We start from the raw sequence: 23,595 nt of genomic DNA on the forward strand, positions 1-23,595 counted from the left end.
ACGTAGTAAATTTCAACATTGGTTCAAGGCAGCTGATAACCCTTTGGCAACTTCTTGAAGCACTGACCTAAGATACTGGTTTCAACTATAAAGTAATTAAAGGGAGTCACCTTATAGAAAACATATCAGAAATATTCAGAGGTTTCATTGCATGACTGTTGAGGGGCAATCGGGAAAGACTGCTTGGGGGAGGCAACTCTAGAGCTGGCTCCGGAAGCACGCAGCTTGGCTTTAAGTTCCTGTCTCTGAGACTTACTAGCTGGGTAAGTCCCTTAAGCTCTTGGAGCCTCAGTTTCCTTTCCTGTAGAATGGGCACTATAATACCTTCTTTGTAGGATTTGTGAGAGGACTAAATGAGAATGTATGTGATGTCTTTTAGTACAGTGCCTGGCACATAGTGAGTGCTCAATATTATTATTTACACGTGCAGAGCCAGTCTAATTGATCACATTAGGAGGTACACCTGGGTTGTTTCTGACCCACACCTTCATCTTCTCAATCTGATTTTAGGTCACAGCCGATCAAGAATAGGAGTACCACTTACAGGTATTTGTCAAGGTTCTGTCCTCCATCTGCATTGCTTTCCTTGTTTGTTCCAAGACCTCCACTTTTCGGGAGGTGATAAGAAAGACTGGTCAAGAGCTCTGAGGTCAGATTCCCTGGGTTCAATCCCTGTCTTACTACATATTCACTGTGTGACCCTGGGCAGGATACTTAAGTTCTCCTCATCTGTAAAGTGGGTGTAAAAGCAACATCTTTGTCGTGGGGTGGTTGTGAGAATGATAGTCGCACATCTGTGTGAAGGGCTCTCCGAGGGTCTGGCACATCGTAAGCACTTGATATGTGTTGTCTGGTATTATTACTATTTCATCTATCAACCATGACTCCTGACACCATTCTTGTTATCAGTTAGTCTCAATCTCTCTCCTTAAAAATTCCAGCTGCTTCTTTCCACCTGCCTGCTGAATATTTTCTCACAAAGATCCAACCAAAACTTCATTCTCAACCTGTCCTAAAAGAAATCTACAATATACCCATCCACTCTCTCCTTCCCCCAAATTTCCTCCTCCGCCTCTCTGCAGCCATTCTTTCCATTAATATCAGCACCTCTGGGAAACAAAGAGCTTTATTTCCTGTTTCAAGAATTCCAGATATCAGAAAGCCTTGCTGCTCTTCCACTTCCCACAAATTCTCATAGTTGGGGAGCACTTCCACCCAGCTTAAGAGAAATGAGGCCAGAGCTGTGAAGTGACTTGCCCAGGGTCACCAGCACGTGAGCAGCAGAAGGAATTCAGGCCTCCTGTTTTTGAGGGGATTCCCCTTCCACTGCCCCATGGCTCTCTGTTCTCTGTGCCGCGGAATCACTTTGCCCCAGTTGTCCTAAGGGCCCCTGGCAGGCTCACAGTCCCGGGCTTGGTGAGGCAAGGCTCTATGCAGTTCTTGAAACAATTAAAAATCAGATTTCAAAAGCCAAGTCTCCTGTTATCCTGAGTTGTGCACTGGGGAAGGGGGGTGGGCAGAGGTGAGGAGACTTGCTCCTTTGAGACTTTCCAAGCATTGTGAGCAAAGTAAAACCCAAACTGAAGGATGTGAGTCATTCTGAGTGTGCATCTGTTAGCCACAAATGGGTACAAGAGATGGAGGTTCTGCAGGGGTTATGAGTGGTTTAGCCAGTGTTTTTCAATCTGAGAAATTCCATAGCATAGAATTTGAGGGTGCCCGAGGGAGCCCTCCATGGCTCTTCTTGCATTCCCACCTTTCTGAGCCCTGACAGGTCTCAGGTACTCACTCTGTAGCTGATGGGCACTGAACGTGGGCCGCATGCGGGCTCCATGCAGGCTTCAGACACCGAAACAGCCGTCCAGCTCATCATGTTCCTACTTCCTCAGACTATTGAAGTCAGAAAATTCTTGCCATTCCTGAGCTTGTAACAGAGACTCAGACCCAGTGACCTCCTTTTGTTCCCGCAGGGGGCTGCAGCCCCTCTGCAAGTTTAAACCGTTCAAATGAGCTCCGGCTTCATCTCGTAGACACTGTCGGAGGAACGGGGAGGGGGGAGGCAGCGCTGGGAAGAGTCCCCAAGGTGAAAAGAGAATGCCCACGGTTTCCCCATTCTCCCCCCACGCCATGGGAAGAAAAAAAGCCCCAAAGTAAAACTGGAGTTTAAAACTTTTCTCTGTTCATAGAGACAGAAAATAGAATAGAGGTTACCATGAGCTGAGGAAGGGGGTGTTGGAGGTGAGGAGGACGAGTTATTGTGTAATGGGTATAGAGTTTTTGTTGGGGATGATGAAAGGTTTGGGGTATAGATAATGGTGAAGGTTACACAACATTGTGGATTTAATTTATTTGACGCCACTGAATTGTACCCTTAACAAATGGTTAAAATGATAAATATTATGCTATGTATTCTACCACAATAAAAAAAAAAGACAATAACTTTAAAAAAAAAACCCTGTTCTCTGCATTTCTTTTGAAACTGACTTCAAATAGACTGGCCCTCAAATCTGCAGCTGAATTCTTTGTCGGGAGATCATTATACTTTGCTTTAGGCTGGTGGTTCTAAAGAATTATGGATGACGGGAATGATTGAAACTGATTTATTTCTCAAGTGTTTGAGATTCCTTCATCCTGGTCCAATAATGTCTATTCAGGAAAAGCTTGTCTTTGCCAAAGTCAGAAAAATAAAAGAAAATGCACAGGCCACCATCTAAAGTGGGCCTGGTTTAAGAAAATCTCTTATGTGAAATCTCAGATTTGGAGAACAAATTGGTAGCTGATGATTTGCCTTACAAAAGACTGATGCACTTAACAAAAGAGTTTTACTCAAAGGTTCCTTTAAGAAGAGAGCCCCCTGGTGCATTTAATGATATTATTAGATTAAAAAAAAAAAATCCCAACCGCTCAAGGACATTGCACTGTAAATATGTGAATGCATTGTATTGTGTTGTAAGAGTGGGAATAAAGAAGTAAGGGCTCTTTGACAACTGGACCATTTTGGCCCAAAGTAACACAAGGAGGAAGCAAGATGAGTGTTCTTGGCCTAAAATCCTGGCGGTTTTCTGGGAAGGCTTTGGGAGTTTGTGATTTATTTCAGACAGCTAAGCCCGAGGCCTGCGATGTGTCCATTTTGAGAACTTAGGGTCCAAGTTCTAACTCTGCTCATGCTGACCCCTGTCACCTGCCCTGATCACAAAGGCCCTCAGTCATGAGCTCAACTCTGTCCTGAGATGGCAGAAAAATATATCTATTGCCAGAAAGTGGATTCTCTCCGGTGATGAAGAATGATCCTTATTTATGTCTGCATAGGTACATTCTGGGGCCCATAAAGGTTTAATTGTCCCTCTAACTAGTTTTTTTAAAAAACCCACAAAGAGGCTGCCAGGTTTCCCCAGAGTTTAAAACCAACTGAATGCGGTTCTGTGGAAACTGCTTTAAGTGTGTAACTCGCGCTGTGTCCTGGGGCACAAGGCACGATTGTTTGGGGGAGTCGAAAGATGCAGCTCTTAGGAGGACTTTGAAAGTCAGTTTTTGTGGCTTTGGGCTGCTGCTGACCCTGGCTTGCTCTACAGAGAGCGAGAGAGAGAGAGAGAGAGAGAGAGAGCGAGAGAGAGAGAGAGAGAGAGAGAGAGAGAGAGAGAGAGAGAGAGAGCGCGCGCGCGCGCGAGAGAGAGAGAGAGAGAGAGAGAGAGAGAGAGAGAGCGAGAGAGAGAGCGAGAGAGAGAGAGCGAGAGCGAGAGCGAGAGAGAGAGAGAGAGAGAGAGAGAGAGAGAGAGAGAGAGTGAGAGCGAGAGAGCGAGAGAGAGAGCGAGAGAGAGCGAGAGAGAGAGCGAGAGAGAGAGCGAGAGAGAGAGAGAGAGAGAGAGCGAGAGCGAGAGAGAGAGCAAGAGAGAGAGAGAGAGAGAGAGAGAGAGAGAGAGCCTCCCTCTCCCTCAGCAGAAGCCTGCCTCTGCAAGTTACTCCCAGGGTGCCACTGCCCCCTGCTGCCACCTCCCAGTTCACGGGGACCCCCTGTCACTGGACCCTAAACATCCTCCCTTTTCTCTCTGTGCTGGTTTAAAAGATTTACAGGAAGCTAAGGGGAGAGGAGACACAGAAAGAGAGGAAACATGTCTGGGAGACAAAAAGAGAAAGATGGACACTGATAACCAACACTGGGCCCAGAGAGACCCCTCAGCACCGCTGCCTCTTCTGTTTGTGCCTGTGTGTTCATTTGACAGTTATTGGCAGGGCACCTACTATGTGAATGAAGCACACACAGTTCCTGCTCTCAGAGAGCTTACGGTTTCCCGATGGAGTTAGTCATCATGCACAAATGTGTAAGGACAAACTGCCGTGACTGCTATGAAGAAAAAGGAATGGGTGCTGAGTGAAGCTGACCAAGGGCCATGGAAGGTTCTGTGAGGGAGTTAGGCCTTGTAAGTTAGACCTGAAGAATGAGAGGGAGTCAGTGAGGTAAACGGAGGTTAGAGGAAGGGACAGTATGTGCAAAGACCCCGACGCAGGAAGGAGCAGGACTGGAGAAGCAGGCTGTCAGCGCTGCTGCCAGCATCTTCTTTGTCTTCTCTTGAAGCCCCCTTCCCTGAAAAGATCTGTGATGGTTTCCCATCCATCACACTTCCCTGTGAGCTTTGAAGGGCCTCGTCCGGACTGCCCCCAGATTACCTTGACCCTTCTCACCCTCCTCCTGGGCTCTGCGAAGAAAACACATTTGTCAAAAGACTAAAGCAAATAGTTTTGACGTGTGGTTCTGTACCATAAGGGAGGTTATGATGAAGTCGATCCCAGTTTACACGACTCCAAATGGTTCCATTTAAATGTCCCACCCTGTATTTATGTGTCCCTACCACTTTAGCTGACTGTTTATCTTCCAGTATACTCTACTCTACTTGCAGTCCAGGCCTCTATTTAACATCATCTCTTACTATTTCCATTCCATGGTCTATCATTTACATTTTTCTTTAGGAAATGTAAATATTTATTTACAGTATTAGCTTTTACTCTTGCTTAGCTCTATATATTATGGAATAAACAGACTGTGATATGGGTTCTAGTCCTGAATTTTCTGTAAACTGGTGGTGACCTTAGCCAAGTCATTTAACCTCACTGAGCCTAAGATGCTTCTGTGTAAAATGAGGCATTTTTTGTTTTTGTTATTTTGTTTTAGCTAGCGGATCCATATTCAGGATTCCTCTTAATCCCTGTGCTTCTCTACTTCTTACAGATAGCCACCTAAGAGTGCTTCTCTGACATCCTTCTCTATATCCACCCCTCTTTCAGAATGTCTTTGTGGTAGGATCAACTTTCTGTATAATTTGCTCTTGTGGGGTAGTGTACAGGATAGTATTTAACAAATGAGGATAGATCATACTATTGTGCTTGGGTTAAAGCACACATATGTGGGGAAATGGTGGAGAAGTAGGAAAATTCTAGCTGCTGGCCTGAAATTCCCTTAGACTGCTTCTCAACCTGGGGTACATGCACCCATAGGGGTACAGAGGTGTGCCAGCAAGTACAGGAAGCCCTTCCTCCTCGAACAAGAATTCTACTCAAAGATCTGAGGAGAGAAAATAGACTTCAGTGTTAAAACAAACATATGACATCTTAGTTTAAAAGGGGAACCCTGGGGTGGACAGCTTTGGGCACACTGTGATGTGAGCGGAAATGTGGCCTTTACCTCTGCCCTTGGGTTGTTTGAGAAATACTTGCCTTATGGGTCTTTTGAAATATGTGCACTTAAATAGGGTAAAGGTGTTGAGTACTCAGGAGGGCCACTCCTGCCAAAGAATGGACATATGTGGAAAATCCATTTTCACCCAGTAGGAGAGTTTAAAGAGGGGTCCTGAGGTTGAGGGGGAGCCAGGCTGAACAAGAGACCCATTTCTAAAGACCAAATCGGTTACACAGTCTTGCTTAGGATTCTGGCTCACGGCTGGGTTTGAACTGACTCGAACATCTGGAAGGTCTCTCACCCTTTCTCTGACCTCCAGTAGCAATTCTTATTTGTACTCCATTCTGGGACTTACCATACCATTATATGTTAGTTATATTTTCTTTTTTATATAGCTTCTCAGCCAGAGTTAGGGAGGTGGTGTGAATTAATAAAAAGTATATGATCAAGAGTCAAGACCTTGCTTGCCGTGTGACTTTTGGAAACTCCCTGAAATCTCTCTGATCCCCAGCTTGCTCATCTATTAAATGGTCCAATATAACACCTGCCTTGCCTACTGAACAGGTAGGATTGCATGCAGAGCGTATAGATTTGCAATGTAAAAGCATTTTGTAGATCATTAAACAAAAATCAGTTATTATTAACTAAGACCCCAAAGGGAAGGAGAGTTTATCTCTCACATCATCTTTCTATTCTCCTCAACCTCTAACTTTTGCCTAGTTGGTTCTGAAAACTATTAAAGATAAGATCATGAAATGCTGTCCCCACGCTGACCCTGAGAAAACTCCAATTCTGTCTCTCCTACCCCCATCCTTTCCTCCTCTTCTGGCCTGTCTCCTCCCCTCTTCCACATGCTCCCACACTGCTATTTCTTCCTACTGCCCCTTCCAGAGAATTTGGGTAAGAAGAGGACACTTAAAGGGGCTGTGTAATGTATATGAATGAACTACTCTCATAATTTCAGGCATCAGCAGGGCAAGGTTTATGGCAATGCCATTTTTGTGGGAAAACAAACTGGTGTCATTCTGGAGACTTTCTCCCAGAAATAAAAATGCCCAAACAGAATTCTGGAAAAAAATTTTTTTTTAATAGAGAAATCAACAACCCAATCTAAACATATCCCTGTAATAATGAAGAATCATATTTTCATTTAACTCTTTGCTGCAGTCAGACAACTTCCTCCCACTTCTGGCTTTGGGGTGTAGGCCAGCCTGCTTCACAGTTGACATCCCTGAGGGAAACACCAGGAAAGGGTGATGAGGAGGAAGGGGCAAGTTTAGTATGTATTGATTTGAGATACTCTCTGGCTAAACAGTAACTTTGCTAGGCCATTCCCCTCCTATCTGCCTGGGCCTCAGAGTGAAGTGGATTTTCTTAAGCAGAAATGTTCTTGGATCTCTTCATAATTTTCCCCTTCAAAATGTAGGAGTTGTGCAAGAAAGATCCACATTCCACACTAACAAGGCAAGGGTTATAATGAAAACTTGGTTTCTTACAGGCAATACTTTCGTCTTTTGTTTTATTTATTTATTTTTAAAGTAAGCTTTTGTGGTAAGAAATCAAGTCAAAGTAATAAAGAAGGATGGGAGAATGTGGAACGGAAACTTCCTTTTCATTTTTTTCCCCCAAAGTGCAGGGATTGGAGGGGAGGGGTCACTCCAGGTCCTCACATCACTCCAGGGGCAACAGAGCAGATCAGGAACCAAGAAAGGCTGGTGACCTGGGGCCTGGAGCGGCGGGATCAGCCCCCAAGCCACAGATGAGCCCGAAGCCAGGAATTCAGTGGGAGGAGCCTACACTGCCTCCCAGTCCCCGCGCCTGCTCCGACCAGCGCCTGGCACGGGTTCTCAGCGTCCACACCTGGAGAATGGGAGAAGGGCCCTCCTCTCACAATGGGCCCAGGATGTGCTAAGGAAACAACCCGCCTGGGTGTGGTTCTCTCTCAAGTTTTATGAACAGGCTGAAGAGAAACAAAACATACTGCTCCTTCCCTTCCTAAGTAGTTTCAGGTGATCTTTTTCGTGGAGGGGGGGGCAGGAGATGTCAGACAGGGAAGGGCCCCGGGGACCAGTTAACCAAATGCCTGTGGAGGCTTCGAGCCCTCGAGGACCGAGGCACTAGCCGACGACTTCCACCCGAGGCGGTGGCAGCGGCCGGCACGTGCCCCGCCCCGTTGCCTCGGAGACGGGCGGCGGTTTATGTTCAAATCCCGGACTCTCCCACCGTGGCGCGGCGGCGGGGGTGCGCGCGGGTCGGCCCCGCACGGCCGCCGCCCCTCGCTGCCCAGCCGCGGTGGTACGGCCCCAGTCCAGAGGTGCGCCGCAGTCTGCCCGACTCCGCAGTGACGGCGGGTCGCCGTGGAGGAGGCGAGGGACCTGGGGTTTGAGCGCCGTGGGCTCCCCCTGCTGCTGGAGCCCGGGTGGGCCTGGGGAGGGCGTTTCGGGCGAGCAGGCCGCTCCTCTGGCCTCAGTTTCCTGGTTGTGGAGCCAGCACTCACTTCTCTGTGATTCCCCAGCCCCGTTCCTCCAGGCTCCTCTGCCCCTGTCGGTCCCCGAGAGACCCTGAAGCTGTCCACCTTCCTCTTAGTTTGTCCAGGTTGGGCGCGATTGGCCGGGCCCCAGACCCCTTCAGTAGTTGGAGAGCCCCCTTCCTTGCCGCCCACAGCGCCCCATTTCTCCCCCACCCAGATTCCATCGGCAAAATGACGGACGTGGAGGAAAACGTGCCCCTGAAGGACACTGGCGATGCAGAGAGCGGGCCCTGTAAGCCTGAAACCTCAGGACCGATCCGGGAAGACATGAGCAGCCCCAAGGACCACCCTTCCCGTAGGTCCAGCCCCGCCGGCCCCGGCCCTCGGGGTGCTTAGTATGGGTCAGGTGGGAAGGAACCCGCGGCGGCGCCGCACTTCTCTACCCCCCTTTTTCCTCATCCCCCCCGCCCCAATCTCTACTTTAAGGCCCCAGGTCCCCTGTTGACCAGAAGATCTTCAGAGTTTTTGGTCCTGGAGAAAGAAGTGACCCAAGAGCGATTTCTTGAATCTGACAAGATGTGAGGCTGAGTCAGTTCAGAGCCAGCTTTGTATTCTTTTATTTTGAATTTGTAGGTGGAAAATGGCAGACACCTGGGATAGATTTTAAAGAACGGAAATGATCCCAGATGGGCATTGTGTTCTCTCGGTGCTTCGTTGACTGCGTTAGTAATGCTGCTCTGGCCTCATACTCTTTAGCTCATACTATAGGAGATGATTTTTTATGTTCCTATTGGGGCACAAAGTCTCTTCCACACTTTACGTCTGATCTCACTGGGACTCATCCAGCATTTCTCTTATAATAATCACCAGGTAATTTCAGCAGTCATCAATCTGAAGGCCTGTCCACGTGCAACAACCTGAGTTAAAGTCTTTAAATTCAATCGCATTTCTTTCTCTTGTAGCCACACGGGGTCGCTGCTGGTTAAGGAAAAGCAGCAAATTGGGTGCTTTGGAATCCTGATTTGGGCAATACAACTCAATAACCTGAATAAGCAAACTCCTCTTTTTTAATAATTTCGAAATTTTATATATTAGGTTGACTTGGTTAAGTTACCAAATTATCTTGAAAATGTCTTTGTCCTTGGGATCTGGATTTTTAAAATCTATTTTAGTTACTTTTTACCTCTAATTTCTCTTTGAACCCTCCCTGTTCCTGAATTTTACAGCTGTAGGAGTTGCATAGTGCTATGGTACTTTTGAGCGACAGAACAATCTTGTCAAAGCAGGCTATGAGCTTTGGTTTGTTGTAGTTGGGAAGTGTTTCTGTGTATAATATTTTCCTCAGTCCTTCAATAAGCTGCTACAAGCAGCTCAATCTCCCTTTGAAGATTTTCTCTTAGTTCTGATTTTGCATTACTGAATTAGCAGTAAGTCTGTTTGCATATTTGACTGTGTTTTGCCATTTTGGCCAAAACTGAAGACTTCAGAGAGACTGCAAAAATAAAGGGAACTTCCCGTCCACCTAAGGTTCAGTTCACCGTTACATTTACCTAAACAGAAACTCTGCTGGTGGCTTTTTGGTAAATTTTACAATCACCTTTTACCCTTAACTTTTTATTTTGATGTATTTCAAATCTGTTGAAAAGTAAAAAAACAACGAATGCCCACATTAACATTTGCCACACTGTTTTTTTCTCTTATTATATTTTACATATGTATTTTTTCTTTCTTGAAGTTATAGAGTCATGACTTTACCTCTAAATATTTCGTGTATCTTCTAAGAACAAAGGCATTCTCCTATGAAACCTCTTTTGTGCAATTTTTCCTTTTTACATTTTTAAACCTTTTTGCTTATGGAAAACTTAAACATATACAAAAGTAGAGAGATTGGAATAATGAACCCCCATTTACTCATCACCCAACTTCAACAATTATCAACTCATGGCCAATCTTAGTTCATTTGTATCCCCTCCACATCTTGGAGCCAAATACTTTTTTGTGAACAAATTATGAAGCTTCATTGAAAGAGAGTGAGAAAATATGATTTGTTGTGTGCAGCTCTTTTATACCAAGTAATAATAACTACCATGTATGCCAATTATGTAAGACTGCTATCAGGTAGGTCTGTACTAAGAACTTAGAATAGTGGTTCCCAAATGCTAGAGCTGGTTTGTGACAAAATTCTTAGCATACTGTGTGAAATGAAATAAAGATATTGTAATGAGTTTTTCCTAAAGCTAAGTTGATTCAATTTTAAGGACTAGTCTTTTTTCTGACTGTATTCCCTTTCCGCTTTTTGGGAGGTTAAACTATCCTTTTTCTTTTATGAAATGGTTTTGGTGGTGGTAGAGTGGATTTTTTTTTTTCTTGGTTGCACCAGGTCTTAGTTGCGGCTTGCGGGCTCCTTAGTTGCACCTCACCGGCTCCTTAGTCGTGGCATGCAAACTTTTAGTTGTGACATACATGTGGGATCTAGTTCCCTGACCAGGGATCGAACCTGAGCCCCCTGCATTGGGAGCGTGGAGTCTTAACCACTGCTCCACCAGGGAAGTACCTAGAGTGGCTTTTTTATTTGCTTATTTCATACTATCCATACTTGACAGAACAAAAAGTTGGCAAGCTGTCGTCAGTTGCTCAAAATTTTTTTGGAAATTTACTAGTCTGTGAAATCCTAAATTCTGGAAACTACTTTAGAAGACCAAGTGAGATTGACGCCATTCAGTACCCTCTGTGTGGAGAATTTAACTTCCATCAGAGGCAGGAAGAGGAGAGTGGGATCGTAATATCCTTAGATAAACATTATTTTTGCAAATCACAAATTATTTCTTTGCCACTTCATTATTTTACTTCTTAAGAGAAAGGTTTTTAATCAGTTTCACTTTCTGTTTTTTTATAAGATAGCTTCTTTATCCTCCCTTACCCCCATGCTGGGCTACTGCGAGGCTCTGTCGCGGGGCCTAGAGTTCAGAAAACATAACTGACTGGAATGGTCAAATGAGTGTGTGTAAGGTCACTGTGATGAATCTCAATTTGGAGCCTACTCAGTGGAGTGAATCTCTGAATAAAATAGAAATTCAGACTTCTTTGAGTTCACTGGTGTCCCCCATAAGTTCTTTTTTTTCAGTTGAGGTATAAGTGACAGAACATTAGTTTCAGGTGTACCTCATATGTTCTTTCTGTCACAGGTCTGATAGATACAGTTAATGATGTTTCCAGGCTGAGCAAGGAGATTGGGATGAATCATGATTTCCACATGGAAGAGAAGGTTTTGCCTCCAAGCAGGTACAGGCTCTTCTAATTTCCCCATTTTATTCATCCTGGTATAGGTATCTAGCACTAATGGCTTCTGACCAGACTCAAAGCATTTTTATTTAATAACACAATCAGTGCTTGAATCTAAGCCATTAGAGGTCTCAGCAACTGAAACAGAAGAGTAATAAATTATAATTATTAGTATCAGAGGGTCAAGAAGCAAATGTTATTTAACCAGTGAATAAACCCAAGCAATTATTGGGATGTTCACTTTGGGACCCCACTTAATAATAAAATAGTTAGGGTGGATTTCAGATCTTCTCTGACAGATGCGGAGGAATTAGCCTGTAGTAGCTATCTATTGCTGCATGACAAATTACCCCAAAACTCATCAGCTAAAACAGTGTTCATTATCTCCCAGTTTCTGTGGGTCAGGGATTACGGGCGTGGCTTCACTGTGTGCTCTAGCAGTCTGTTGATGTTGGCCTGAGCTGCCCTCAGTTCCTTGCCACCTGGGCCTCTCCATAGGGCGGCTCACAAAACAGCAGCTGCCTTCCCTCACCCAGGGTGAGAAAGCGAGAGAGTAAGTGGGTGAGAGATGGTGCCCAAGACAGAAGCCACGGTCTTTTTGTTACCTAACCTCAGGAGTGACGTCTGTGGCCTCTGCTACATTTTGTTTGCTAGAAAGGAACCCACAAATCCAGGCCACACTCCAGGGTACAGGATTATACCAGGGTGTGAATACTAGGGATCTAGATCTTTGGGGTCATTTTATTGGTATTGGTTGCCTACCACATGGCTCCTGTCTTATCAGTTACTCTCTTATGTGATCACAGATTTAAACAGGCACAGATAAAAAGATCAATTTTCTCATAGTGGTGTTTTCAACTGCCCCCTCAACTCCTCACCCGCACCCCCATTCCCCACTTCATAAATCAGCTTAATTTGTGAATCAAGATCAGAACCCTGTTGATAAGGAATGCTCCCCCACCCCCATCGAGCCTTATTTTTCATTCTTCTTAGTTATATTGACATTGCAATAAATAAGAACCAGTCCGTAAGTATGACTTGCTAGTTTATTGGCAGTTAAGTGGGTAAATTCATTGTCAGATTTTACATTTTAAAACAGTTCTGATTTCCCACCAATAGACAGATATGTGATGGCAGCTTGTGATAAGTCAATTTCCTTAAATGTTTTTGTCATTTGTCAGCTTCAGGGACTCTGTTACTAAAGTGCTGTTCTCTGCCACAAGTTGCTGCCCTGGTCTTCCTGGTCTGATCTGCTCTTGCCAACAGATGTCCATGTCAAGCACAGCTTCTCTGGGAACAGGTTTTCACCAAAACCCAGATCTTCTAGCATCTCTCTCACTGCTTAGATGTTTCTGTTGCTGGCAGGAGAGGAGGAAAAAAGAGTAGAGGAAATGAGAGAGGGAGAAATGAAGCAGGGGAAATAGTACTATTCAGAGCTGGGTTTTCAAGTAAGGTAATACAAAATTTATATCAGGAAAAAGGTTGAAATCGAGTTTGAGGTCACTCCTTATTGGCAGTTGGCTTTACTTTGGGCTCATAGGATGAAGTTAATTGCAATTGTAGGTTCCTAAGGGAAATCCCATGTTTGGGCATTCATTCATCAGGCATTTGTTGAGTCCTTATTATGTGGTAGGAAAAATGTTGAGTTCTGGGGATAGAGGTAGCTACAGCTATAAATAAATAAGGCACTGTCTTTGCTGTCAAGAAGCTTTTGTAAGAGAGACAGATGAATAACAGAAAGTGACTGATAAGTTCCCTCAGAGCTGTGTGAATAGAGTTCAATGAAAGTTCTCAGCTGCCTAAAGATCAGAGAAGATTTGCCTATGGAGGAAGATTTAGCCTATGATGACTTGAGTCTTAGAGGTGGTCTGAGTGGGAAGGAATGCTCCTGGCAGAGGAATCATGTTGGAGGCACAATGGTGTGAACTGAACAAGTATCTTGATGTGATTGAGCACAGGGTATTATGAGGTAGGAGGAGATAAATTTGAAAGGGAGGTAGAGCAATATCAGGAAGGGTCATGTGAGCCATTTATACTGCTGGTGATGGGAAGCACCAAAGGACTTTGAGCATGACCTCATGATCGGAATTGCATCTTAGAAAAATCATTGATTTTAGAATGAATTGGTGGGGAACAAATTAAAAAGGGACAAGACTGAAGACAGAGGGACCAGTTAATGGCCTAATGTAGTAGTCCAGGTAAGAGATGATGGTAGGAGGGGATGGATTCCAGAGACATTTAAAAAGCAAAATTTATGGAACTTGGAAGATGGATTGGACAAATAGGGTGAGGGGAAAAGCTTTAAGAACAATTACAGTACACAATAGACTATTAGACTATAGTTGGTTACCTCTGCTGATTGAGATTGGTGTGTTGGGAAAGGAATTTTGATTTTTGTTGTATTCATCTTTGTATTGCTTTTTTTGGTTTGTTTTACAAGGAGCATGCATTACTAAGGGGGGATGTTTAATGCCAGAAAACCAATCACTATTTGGCAATGACTAGGTACAGCCTCAGAATTTTCAAATGATTCTTTTTCTTCTTATTAGTCTAACTGTATAGGTCAGAGAAATCATTTAAATAAAGGTCAGAGGAAAATTAATTCCTTTTAAAATATTAATAGACAATTTTTAGCATAGTTTAGTTTTATAGAAAAATGATGGAAAATAGAGTTCTCACATTCCCCCTTTTCTCCTGCACACAGTTTCCTCTATTATTTATATTTTATATTAATGTGGTATATTTGTTACAATTGATGATCCAGTATTAATACATTATTAACTCAAGTTTACACTGGTGTTCACTTTTTGTGTTGTATATTCTATGGGTTTTGAAAAATGTATAATGACACGTATTCACCATTTCTGTATCATACAGAGTAATTTCACTGCCCTAAAAATCGCCTGTGTTCGACCTATTCGTCCTTCCCTCCCTCCCTCTTAAACCCTTGGCAACCACTGATCTTTTTACAGTCTCCATAGGTTTTTCTGAATTTCTTATAGTTGGAATCATATAGTATGTAGCCTTTTCAGATTGGATTCTTTCAGTTAGCAATATGCATTTAAGGTTCCTCCATGTCTTTTGGGGGCTGGATAGTGCATTTCTTTTTAGTGTTGACCTCTTGGTTGCTTCCAAGTTTTGGCAATTATGAATAAAGCTGCTATAAATGTCCATGTGCAGGTTTTTGTGTGGACATAAGCTTTCAACTCATTTGAGTAAATACCAGGGAGCACTATTGTTGGACTGTATGGGAAGAGTATGTTTAATTTTGTTAGAAACTGTGGAACCATCTTCCAGAGTGACGGTCTTACACTTTGCATTCCTACCAGCAATGAATGAGAGTTCCTGTTGCTCCTGTCCTTGTCAGCATTTGGTATTGTCAGTGTTTTGGATTTTGGCTATTCTAATAGGTGTGTAGTGGTATCTCATTGTTACTTTAATTTACAATTCCCTAATGAGATGTGAGGTTGAGTATCTTTTCATATGCTTATATGCCATCTGTATATATATCAATACTTTGGTGAGGTGTCAGTTCAGACCTTTCCCTGTTTTAAAATTGGGTTGTTTTACTGTTGACTTTAAGAGTTCTTTGTGTATTTTGGATACTAGTTCTTTATCAGATATGTGCTTTGCGAAGATTGGAGCTTGCCTTTTCATTCTCTTGTCTCTCACAGAGCAGTTCTTAATTTTAATGAAGCCCAACTTACAAATTTTTTCTTTTGGTGTTGTATCTAAAAGGTCGTTGCCAAACCCAAGGTTACCTAGATTTCTCCTGTTATCTTCTAGAAGTTTTAGAGTTTTATGTTTTACATTTAGGTCTATGATCTATTTGTGGAAGGTGTAAGATCTGTATCTAGATTCATTTTTTTGTATGTGGATGTCCAGTTGTTCCAGCACCATTTGTTGAAAAGACTGTCCTTTCTAATTGAATTACCTTTGCTTCTGGTTTTTGTTTGTTTGGTTTGGTTTTTTAAAAGTTTTAAAAAATTATTTATTTATTTATTTATTTATTTATTTATGGCTGCATTGGGTCTTCATTGCTGTGCGTTGGCTTTCTCTAGTTGGCGATTGGGGGCTACTCTTTGTTGTGGTGCGTGGGTTCCTCACTGCGGTGGCTTCTCTTCTTGCGGAGCATGGGCTCCAGGTGCGCGGGCTTCAGTAGTTGCAGTACGTGGGCTCAGTAGTTGTAGCTCACAGGCTTTAGAGCGCAGGCTCAGTAGTTGTGGTGCACGGGCTTAGTTGCTCTGCGGCATGTGGGATCTTCCTGGACTAGGGTTCGAACCTATGTCCGCTGCATTGGCAGGCGGATTCTTACCCACTGTGGCACCAGGGAAGTCCCTTTATTTATTTATTTTTTTGAGGCGGGGAAAAAGATGGGTATTTCTGGCTTCCATGACTGGCTACATGGTAGTGCCATTGAAATTGGGAATACAGGAGGAACAGGTTTGGAAGGGGAAGATAGTGAATTCAATTTTAGAACTGCTGATTTGGAAGTATCTATAGATATTCAGGTGTTATCAAAGAAGGAAAATCCTTTCCTAGATTTTAGGTCTATAAGAAAGTGAAAGATCATTTAGTTCATTGCTATATGTGTACATAAAGGGAAACTAAGTCACATCTTTTCTAAGCTAAATGCAAAATCAGTGCTAAAGTTCAGCCTGATCTCTATTCAGGGTTCTTCCTACTGCAGAGGGAGGGCTATGCTGGAACCACAAGGAGCCCTTCTGAGAGGTTGTGCTGGTGCCATTGACATCCAGGTTTAACCCCAGCTTATTCGGCTCTGCTACCGTCCAAACATAGTTCCTGGCCTTTCCCTGTCTGTATAATGGTCTTTTATCATATCAAACACTGTTTGGGGCTTAGGAGATAATGACCTTTTGGCAGTTTTTGAGTAGAGAAAGTAATTTGTTCATTTAACCTTCTTACAGTCTGGAAGGCAGGGTCAAGGAGACAATGCACAATGCCTTTTGGGATCATCTGGAAGAGCAATTATTAGCTACTCCTCCAGACTTCAGCTGTGCTCTTGAACTCCTAAAAGAAATTAAAGAGGTGAGTGACGAACCTTTCATTTGTAGATGTAAAGTTCCTAGACAGCCTCCACTCACTGGAATGTCAGTGGCTGGCAAATCCTAACTGAACATGGTCCGTGAATCAGTCAGAGTCTAATCAATAGACAGAAATCACACAGTAATTTCAACAAAGAAGTTTTAATATAAAAATTATTATAACAGGGAATTGGAGAAATGAAGGCTTTGGGCTAGGAAGAAGCAAAGAAAACTCTACTGGAATATCAGACATAAGCAGAATCCTTTCTCATCCTCGGGGGATGGGGAACACCCAAGGACCCAGTTACTCATTTGAGGGCATGTCTGTGCCAGGGGAGGTTGCTGGCCTGTGTGTGCTGCTGACCGCCGTGTACTGCAGGAGCTGGTTGCCAGGGCAGTTGCCTGTGCTGCAGGAGCCTGGCCCTGGAGAAGCAGCCACTTTCTCTGCAGAGTCCAGTGCTAGAGAAGCCTCTCAGCTGCAGGAGCCAGCTGCCTGCAGAGCCACATGTACTATAGGAGCCTGCCATGTGAACATTCCAGAACCAGGAAGAAAAGCTCTTGCCTTTTGCAAGGTCTTTCTAGTATGTGGTGGATACACCCTAAGGTGACCCCCAGTGATCCATGCCCTTGTATAATCCTCTCTCTTTGAGTGTGGATGAGATCTATAACTTGCTTTTAATCAATAGAATATGGCAAAGGTGATGGGATGTTACTCCCAGGATTACATTTCATTATGTAAGACTATCTTAGCAGGCTGGAGAGAGACTTTCCAGCTGGCCTTGAAAAAGCAAACAGGTAGGGACTTCCCTGGAGGCGCAGTGGTTAAGAATCTGCCTGCCAATGCAGGGGACACAAGTTCGAGCCCTGGCCTGGGAAGATCCCACATGCCGCGGAGCAACTAAGCCCATGTGCCACAACTACTGAGACTGCACTCTAGAGCCTGCAAGCCACAACTACTGAAGCCTGCACACCTAGAGCCTGTGCTGCGCAACAAGAGAAGCCACCGCAATGAGAAGCCCGCATACCACAATGAAGAGTAGCCCCCGCTCACCACAACTAGAGAAAGCCCGCGTGCAGCAAAGACCCAACACAGCCAAAAATAAATGAATAAATAAATAAGTTAAAAAAAAACTTAAAAAAAAAAAAAGAAAAAGCAAACAGGTATGTTGTGAACTGCATATGGAGAGGGCCACATGGCAAGGAAATGCAGGTGGCCTCTAGGACCTGAGGGCAGCATCCAACCAACAGCCAGTAAGAAGCTGGGGCCTTCAAGTATACAGCTGTAAGGAAGTGAATTCTGTCAACACTTTGAATGAGCTTGGAAACATTCTTCCCCAGTCAGGTTTTCAAATGAGAACACAGCCCAACCAACACCTTGATTGCAACCTTGTGAGATCCTGAACAGAGGATCTGGTTAAACTTTCTGGACTCTTGACCCACAGAAACTGTGAGATGACAAATGTATATACTGTTTTAAGTCTCAAAGTTTATGGTTAACTTGCTTATGGTAACAGAAAACCAATTAATAACCATCTCACATGCACCCCAATGTTCATAGCAGCACTATTTACAGTAGCCAAGACATGAAAGCAACCTAAATGTCCATGGACAGATGAATGGATAAAGAAGATGGGGTCCATATACATCCATGGACAGATGAATAGATAAAGAAGATGGGGTCCATATACACAGTAGAATATTGCTCAGCCATAAAAAAGAATGAAATAATGCCATTTGCAACAACATGCATGGACCTAGAAATTATCATACTAACTATCATACTAAGTGAAGTAAGTCAGACAGAGAACGACAAATATCAGGTGATCTCATTTATATGTGTAATCTAAAGTATGATACAAGTGAACTTATTTGCCAAACAAACAGACTCACAGAGAAAACGAACTTATGATTACCAAAGGGGAAAGGGTGAGGGCAGGGATAAATTAGGAGTTTGGGATTAGCAGATATAAACTACTGTGTGTAAAATAGATAAACAACAGGTCCTACTGTATAGCACAGAGAACTATATTCAATATCCTGTAATAAACCATAATGAAGAAGAATATGAAAAACAATTTAATTATATATATCTATATAGATATAATCTGAATCACTTTGCTGTATACCAGAAACTGACACAACATTGTAAATCAACTATACTCCCCCGCCCCCCAAAAAAGTGCCACCTACAGATGAAGCTTAAAATTGTGCCATCTGGTAAAGGAAAAATATTTAAAGGACTTACTCTGAGAAAATGGAGAAGAAAAGGATGGATTTGGAGAGGATTTGAGAGGCAGTAAATTGATAAATGTTGCATTCCATTCCTTTGGCTACTCAGCTTCCATATGTACCCTTCTACACACACTCAAATTCCTGAAAACAATTCTATTTTTACCTAATAAGACATAGCTATCCAGGGAATTCCCTGGCCGTCCAGTAGTTAGGACTGCCGTGGGCCCGGGTTCAATTCCTGGTCAGGGAACTAAGATCCCACAAGCCGTGCAGTGCGGCCGAAAAAAAGAAAAAGAAAAGACAAAAGACGTAGCTGTATGTCTTACAAGTTCTTATCCTTTTCCCCAAATGAGGAAACTCACATTCCCAACAGTTATAACTGTTGCTGTCTATGATATACCTCATATACAGTCATAGTCTCACTGAATATTCTATTACCTACAGGCTAAACTGTAAAATTTAACTTCCAACAACCTGTCTATAAAATAATAATGGAGGTTCCTTAAAAAACTAAAAATAGAGCTATCATATGATTCTGCAATCCCACTCCTGGGCATATATCCAGAGAAAACCATAATTCAAAAGATACGTGCACCCCAAATGTTCACTGCAGCACTATTTACAATAGCCAGGACATGGAAGCAACCTTAATGTCCATAGACAGATGAATGGATAAAGAAGATATAGTACACATATACAGTGGAATATTACTCAGCCATAAATAAAGAATGAAATAATGCCACTTGCAGCAATGTATACACACTACTATATATAAAACAGATAATCATCAAGGACCTACTGTATAGCACAGAGAACTCTACTCAATTATTCTGTAATAACCTAAATGGGAAAAGAATCTGAAAAAGATATATGTATAACTGAATCACTTTGCTGTACACCTGAAACTAACAAAACTTGTAAATCAACTATACTCCAATATAAAATAAAAATTAAAAAAAATAATAATGGGAAGGAGAGAGAAGAAAATGGTTAGCATATACAAATAAAACCATGCTTATAACAAGCAAAGAGAAAATGTATGGTCTTTGTTTCTGTAAGTGGTCATGAGGCTGTAGTTGGTACCTATGGCTTCATTTTAATAGTCATTCCATATTTGCCTTGTCCTTAGCTGCTGGGGTTCTTTATCTGACGGAGTGACCCAAACCTTCATTGCCAAAGAGTCTGAGTCCTTGGGCATTTTGCTTTTGTTGTTTGTATGTTGTGGTTTTCCCTTGACCTATATTATTGGGTATGGAAGTATCAAGAGGTACCTTAGAATCTTCTGGGTTCCAGACACAGTCCTTCTTGCTCCCATTGTGTAGCAGCAACCCAGTTTCTCCTTAGTACTCAGGATCAATTACTCTAGTCCATAGAGGAACTCCTTTTTTACCTTGTTGGTTCAGTGGTAGAGGGAGCCCAAAATGATCAGGGGGGTAGTCTCATCTTCTAATTCATTGGAACCAATGTAAGCATTCCTCCCAAATCAGCAGAGCCCAAAGTTGTCAGGAGGGGAAATAAAAATTCTGCAAGTAGGTTATTAGATATAATGGTGAGAGGAACCAGTCCTACTTCCACCCCTTGATTCCTGGGACCGTGTATTCTGGCTTTAGGGAATAGCACTGCATAATGGTTTTGATTCAAAGTATATATTGCATCTTATAAGACAGAACCTCTTCCTTTCAGGATATTATCTCTCAACTAATGCTGTAACTGAGTCTTCAATAAGCCATTCCACTTTTCAGTTAAGACCAGTCGACTCTCCATGAGGGGTATGTGGGTATGAACCCGTTGCTGTACTTTCTTGGCTGTAAAATGAGTTCCTTTATTAGATGCAGTGCTGTGGGGCATACCAGGACCCAGGACAGAGGATAAGGCATTCTGTGAAATTTTGTGAGTATGTGGATGTTGGTGCTAACAGAAGTAGTGCAGACAGGGAAGACAGCTCCATATTCAGAATGCGTCTCTTCCATTGAGGGTGACTCTCCGCCCCCTCCACGAAGGAAGAGATCCAAAGAAATCATCTGCTACCAGGTGGCTGGCTGATCCTCCCTGGGGAATGGTGCCACATTACCAACTTAGTTGTTTGTGCTTTTTAGGATTTTTTTCATTATGGTAAACAAAATTTTTACCGTTTTAATAATGTTAAGTGTTACAATTCAGTGGCATTAAGTACATTCGCAATGTTGTGCAGTCATCACCACTATCCATTTCCAGAACGTTTTCATCTTCCCAAAGAGAAACTCTACCCATTAAACAGTAACTCTTCAGACCCCTTTTCCCCCAGTGCCTGGTAACCTCTATTTTACCTTCTGTCTCTATGAATTTGACTACTCTAGGTTCCTCATATAAGTGGAATCATACAACATTTGTCCTTTTACATATGGCAAATTTTACTTAGCATGTTTTCAAGGTTCATCCACATTGCAGTGTGCATCAGAACTTCATCCCTTTTTATGGCTGAAAATATTCCATTGTATGGATATACCATATTTTGTTTATCCATTCATTTGTTGTTTTGTTTTGTTTTTGGCCACGTCACGTCTTAGTTGCAGCGTGCAGCATCTTCAGTTGCAGCATGCGGGATCTTTTTTTCTTTTTTCACATCTTTATTGGAGTATAAATGCTTTACAAGGTTGTGTTAGTTTCCGCTGTATAACAAAGTGAATCAGCTATATGTATACATATATCCCCATATCCCCTTCCTCTTGAGCCTCCCTCCCACTCTCTCTATCCCATCCCTCTAGGTTGTCACAGAGCATCAAGTTGATCTCCTTGTGCTATGCAGCAGCTTCCCACTAGCCATCCATTTTACATTTGGTAGTGTATATATGTCAGTGCTACTCTCTCACTTAATCCCAGCTTCCCCCCCACCCCATGCCCTCAAATCCATTCTCTACGTCTGTGTCTTTATTCCTGCCCTGCCACTAGGTTCATCAGTGCTGCTTTTTTAAAATTCCATATGTATGTGTTAGCATACGGTATTTGTTTTTCTCTTTCTGACTTATTTCACTCTGTATGACAGATTCTAGGTCCATCCATCTCACTACAAATAACTCAGTTTCGTTCCTTTTTATGGCTGAGTAATATTCCATTGTATATATGTGCCACATCTTCTTTATCCATTCATCTGTTGATGGACATTTAGGTTGCTTCCACGTCCTGGCTATTGTAAATAGAGATGCAGTGTACATTGTGGTGCATGTATCTTTTTGAATTATGGTTTTCTCAGGGTATATGCCCAGTAGTGGGATTGCTGGGTCATATGGTAGTTCTATTTTTAGTTTTTCAAGGAACCTCCATACTGTTCTCCATAGTGGCTGTATCAATTTACATTCCCACCAACAGTGCAGGAGGGTTCCCTTTTCTCCACACCCTCTCCAGCATTTATTGTTTCTAGATTTTTTTTTTGATCCACTTTCCTTTTATTTATTTTTTGAATTTTATTTTATTTATTTTTTATACAGCAGGTTCTTACTAGTTATCTATTTTATACATATTAGTGTATATATGTCAATCCCAATAGCCCAATTCATCACACCACCACTGCCCCCTGCCGCTTTCCCCCCTTGGTGTCCATACGTTTGTTCTCTACATCTGTGTCTCTATTTCTGCCCTGCAAACCAGTTCATCTGTACCATTTTTCTAGTTTCCACGTATATGCGTTAATATACGATATTTGTTTTTCTCTTTCTGACTTACTTCACTCTGTATGACAGTGTCTAGATCCATCCACGTCTCTACAAATGACCCAATTTCGTTTCTTTTTATGGCTGAGTAATATTCCATTATATATATGTACCACATCTTCTTTATCCATTCGTCTGTCGGTGGGCATTTAGGTTGCTTCCATGTCCTGGCTATTGTAAATAGTGCTGCAATGAACATTGGGGTGCATGTGTCTTTTTGTATTATGGTTTTCTCAGGGTATATGCCCAGTAGTGGGATTGCTGGGTCATATGGTAATTCTATTTTTAGTTTTTCAAGGAACCTCCAAACTGTTCTCTACAGTGGCTCTATGAATTTACATTCCCACCAACAGGGCAGGAGGGTTCCCTTTTCTCCACACTCTCTCCAGCATTTATTGTTTGTAGATTTTTTGATGATGGCCATTCTGACCCATGTGAGGTGATACCTCATTGTGGTTTTGATTTGCATTTCTCTAATGATTAGTGATGTTGAGCATTTTTTCATGCATTTGTTGGCCATCTGTATGTCTTCTTTGGAGAAATGTCTATTTAGGTCTTCTGCCCATTTTTGGATTGGGTTGTTTGTTTTTGTGATATTGAGCTGCATGAGCTGCTTGTATATTTTGGAGATTAATCCTTTGTCAGTTGCTTCATTTGCAAATATTTTCTCCCATTCTGAGGGGTGTCTTTTCATGTTGTTTATGGTTTCCTTTGCTGTGCAAAAGCTTTTAAGTTTCATTAGGTCCCATTTGTTTATTTTTGTTTTTATTTCCCTTATTCTAGGAGGTGGGTCAAAAAGGATCTTGCTGTGATTTATGTCATAGGGTGTTCTGCCTATGATTTCCTCTAAGAGTTTTATAGTGTCTGGCCTTACATTTAGGTCTTTAATCCGTTTTGAGTTTATTTTTGTGTTTGGTGTTAGGGTGTGTTCTAATTTCATTCTTTTACATGTATCTATCAATTTTTCCCAGCACCACTTATTGAAGAGGCTGTTTTTTCTCCATTGTATATTCTTGCCTCCTTTGTCAAAGATGAGGTGATCATATGTGCGTGGGTTTATCTCTGGGCTTTCTATCCTCTTCAGGATCTTTTTTCAGTTGTGACATGTGGACTCTTAGTTGCAGCATGTGGGATCTAGTTTCCTGACCAGGGATTGAACCCGGGCCCCCTGCATTGGGAGCACGGAGTCTTAGCCACTGGACCACCAGG

At 42.7% G+C, this 23,595-nt stretch overlaps 1 protein-coding gene across 3 annotated transcripts in view; it reads left to right on the forward strand.

The window, feature by feature from the left end:
* Positions 1-8,366: 8,366 nt before the first annotated feature.
* TCP11 (t-complex 11) overlaps positions 8,367-23,595 on the forward strand; it is a 28,337-nt gene continuing 13,108 nt past the window's right edge. The window contains exons 1-3 of one of the 3 annotated variants that reach the window (XM_061195130.1): positions 8,367-8,500; positions 11,298-11,423; positions 16,352-16,472. In XM_061195130.1, coding sequence (XP_061051113.1) covers positions 8,373-8,500; positions 11,298-11,423; positions 16,352-16,472 — 375 coding nt within the window. In that variant the 5' untranslated portion in view covers positions 8,367-8,372. Of the gene's footprint in view, positions 8,501-11,297; positions 11,424-16,351; positions 16,473-23,595 lie in introns of those variants that run through there. The other 2 variants (XM_061195132.1, XM_061195128.1) reach the window with 2 other exon arrangements.

The sequence above is a fragment of the Eubalaena glacialis genome, chromosome 7 (genome assembly GCF_028564815.1).
Source record: "Eubalaena glacialis isolate mEubGla1 chromosome 7, mEubGla1.1.hap2.+ XY, whole genome shotgun sequence".
NCBI lineage: Eukaryota > Metazoa > Chordata > Mammalia > Artiodactyla > Balaenidae > Eubalaena > Eubalaena glacialis.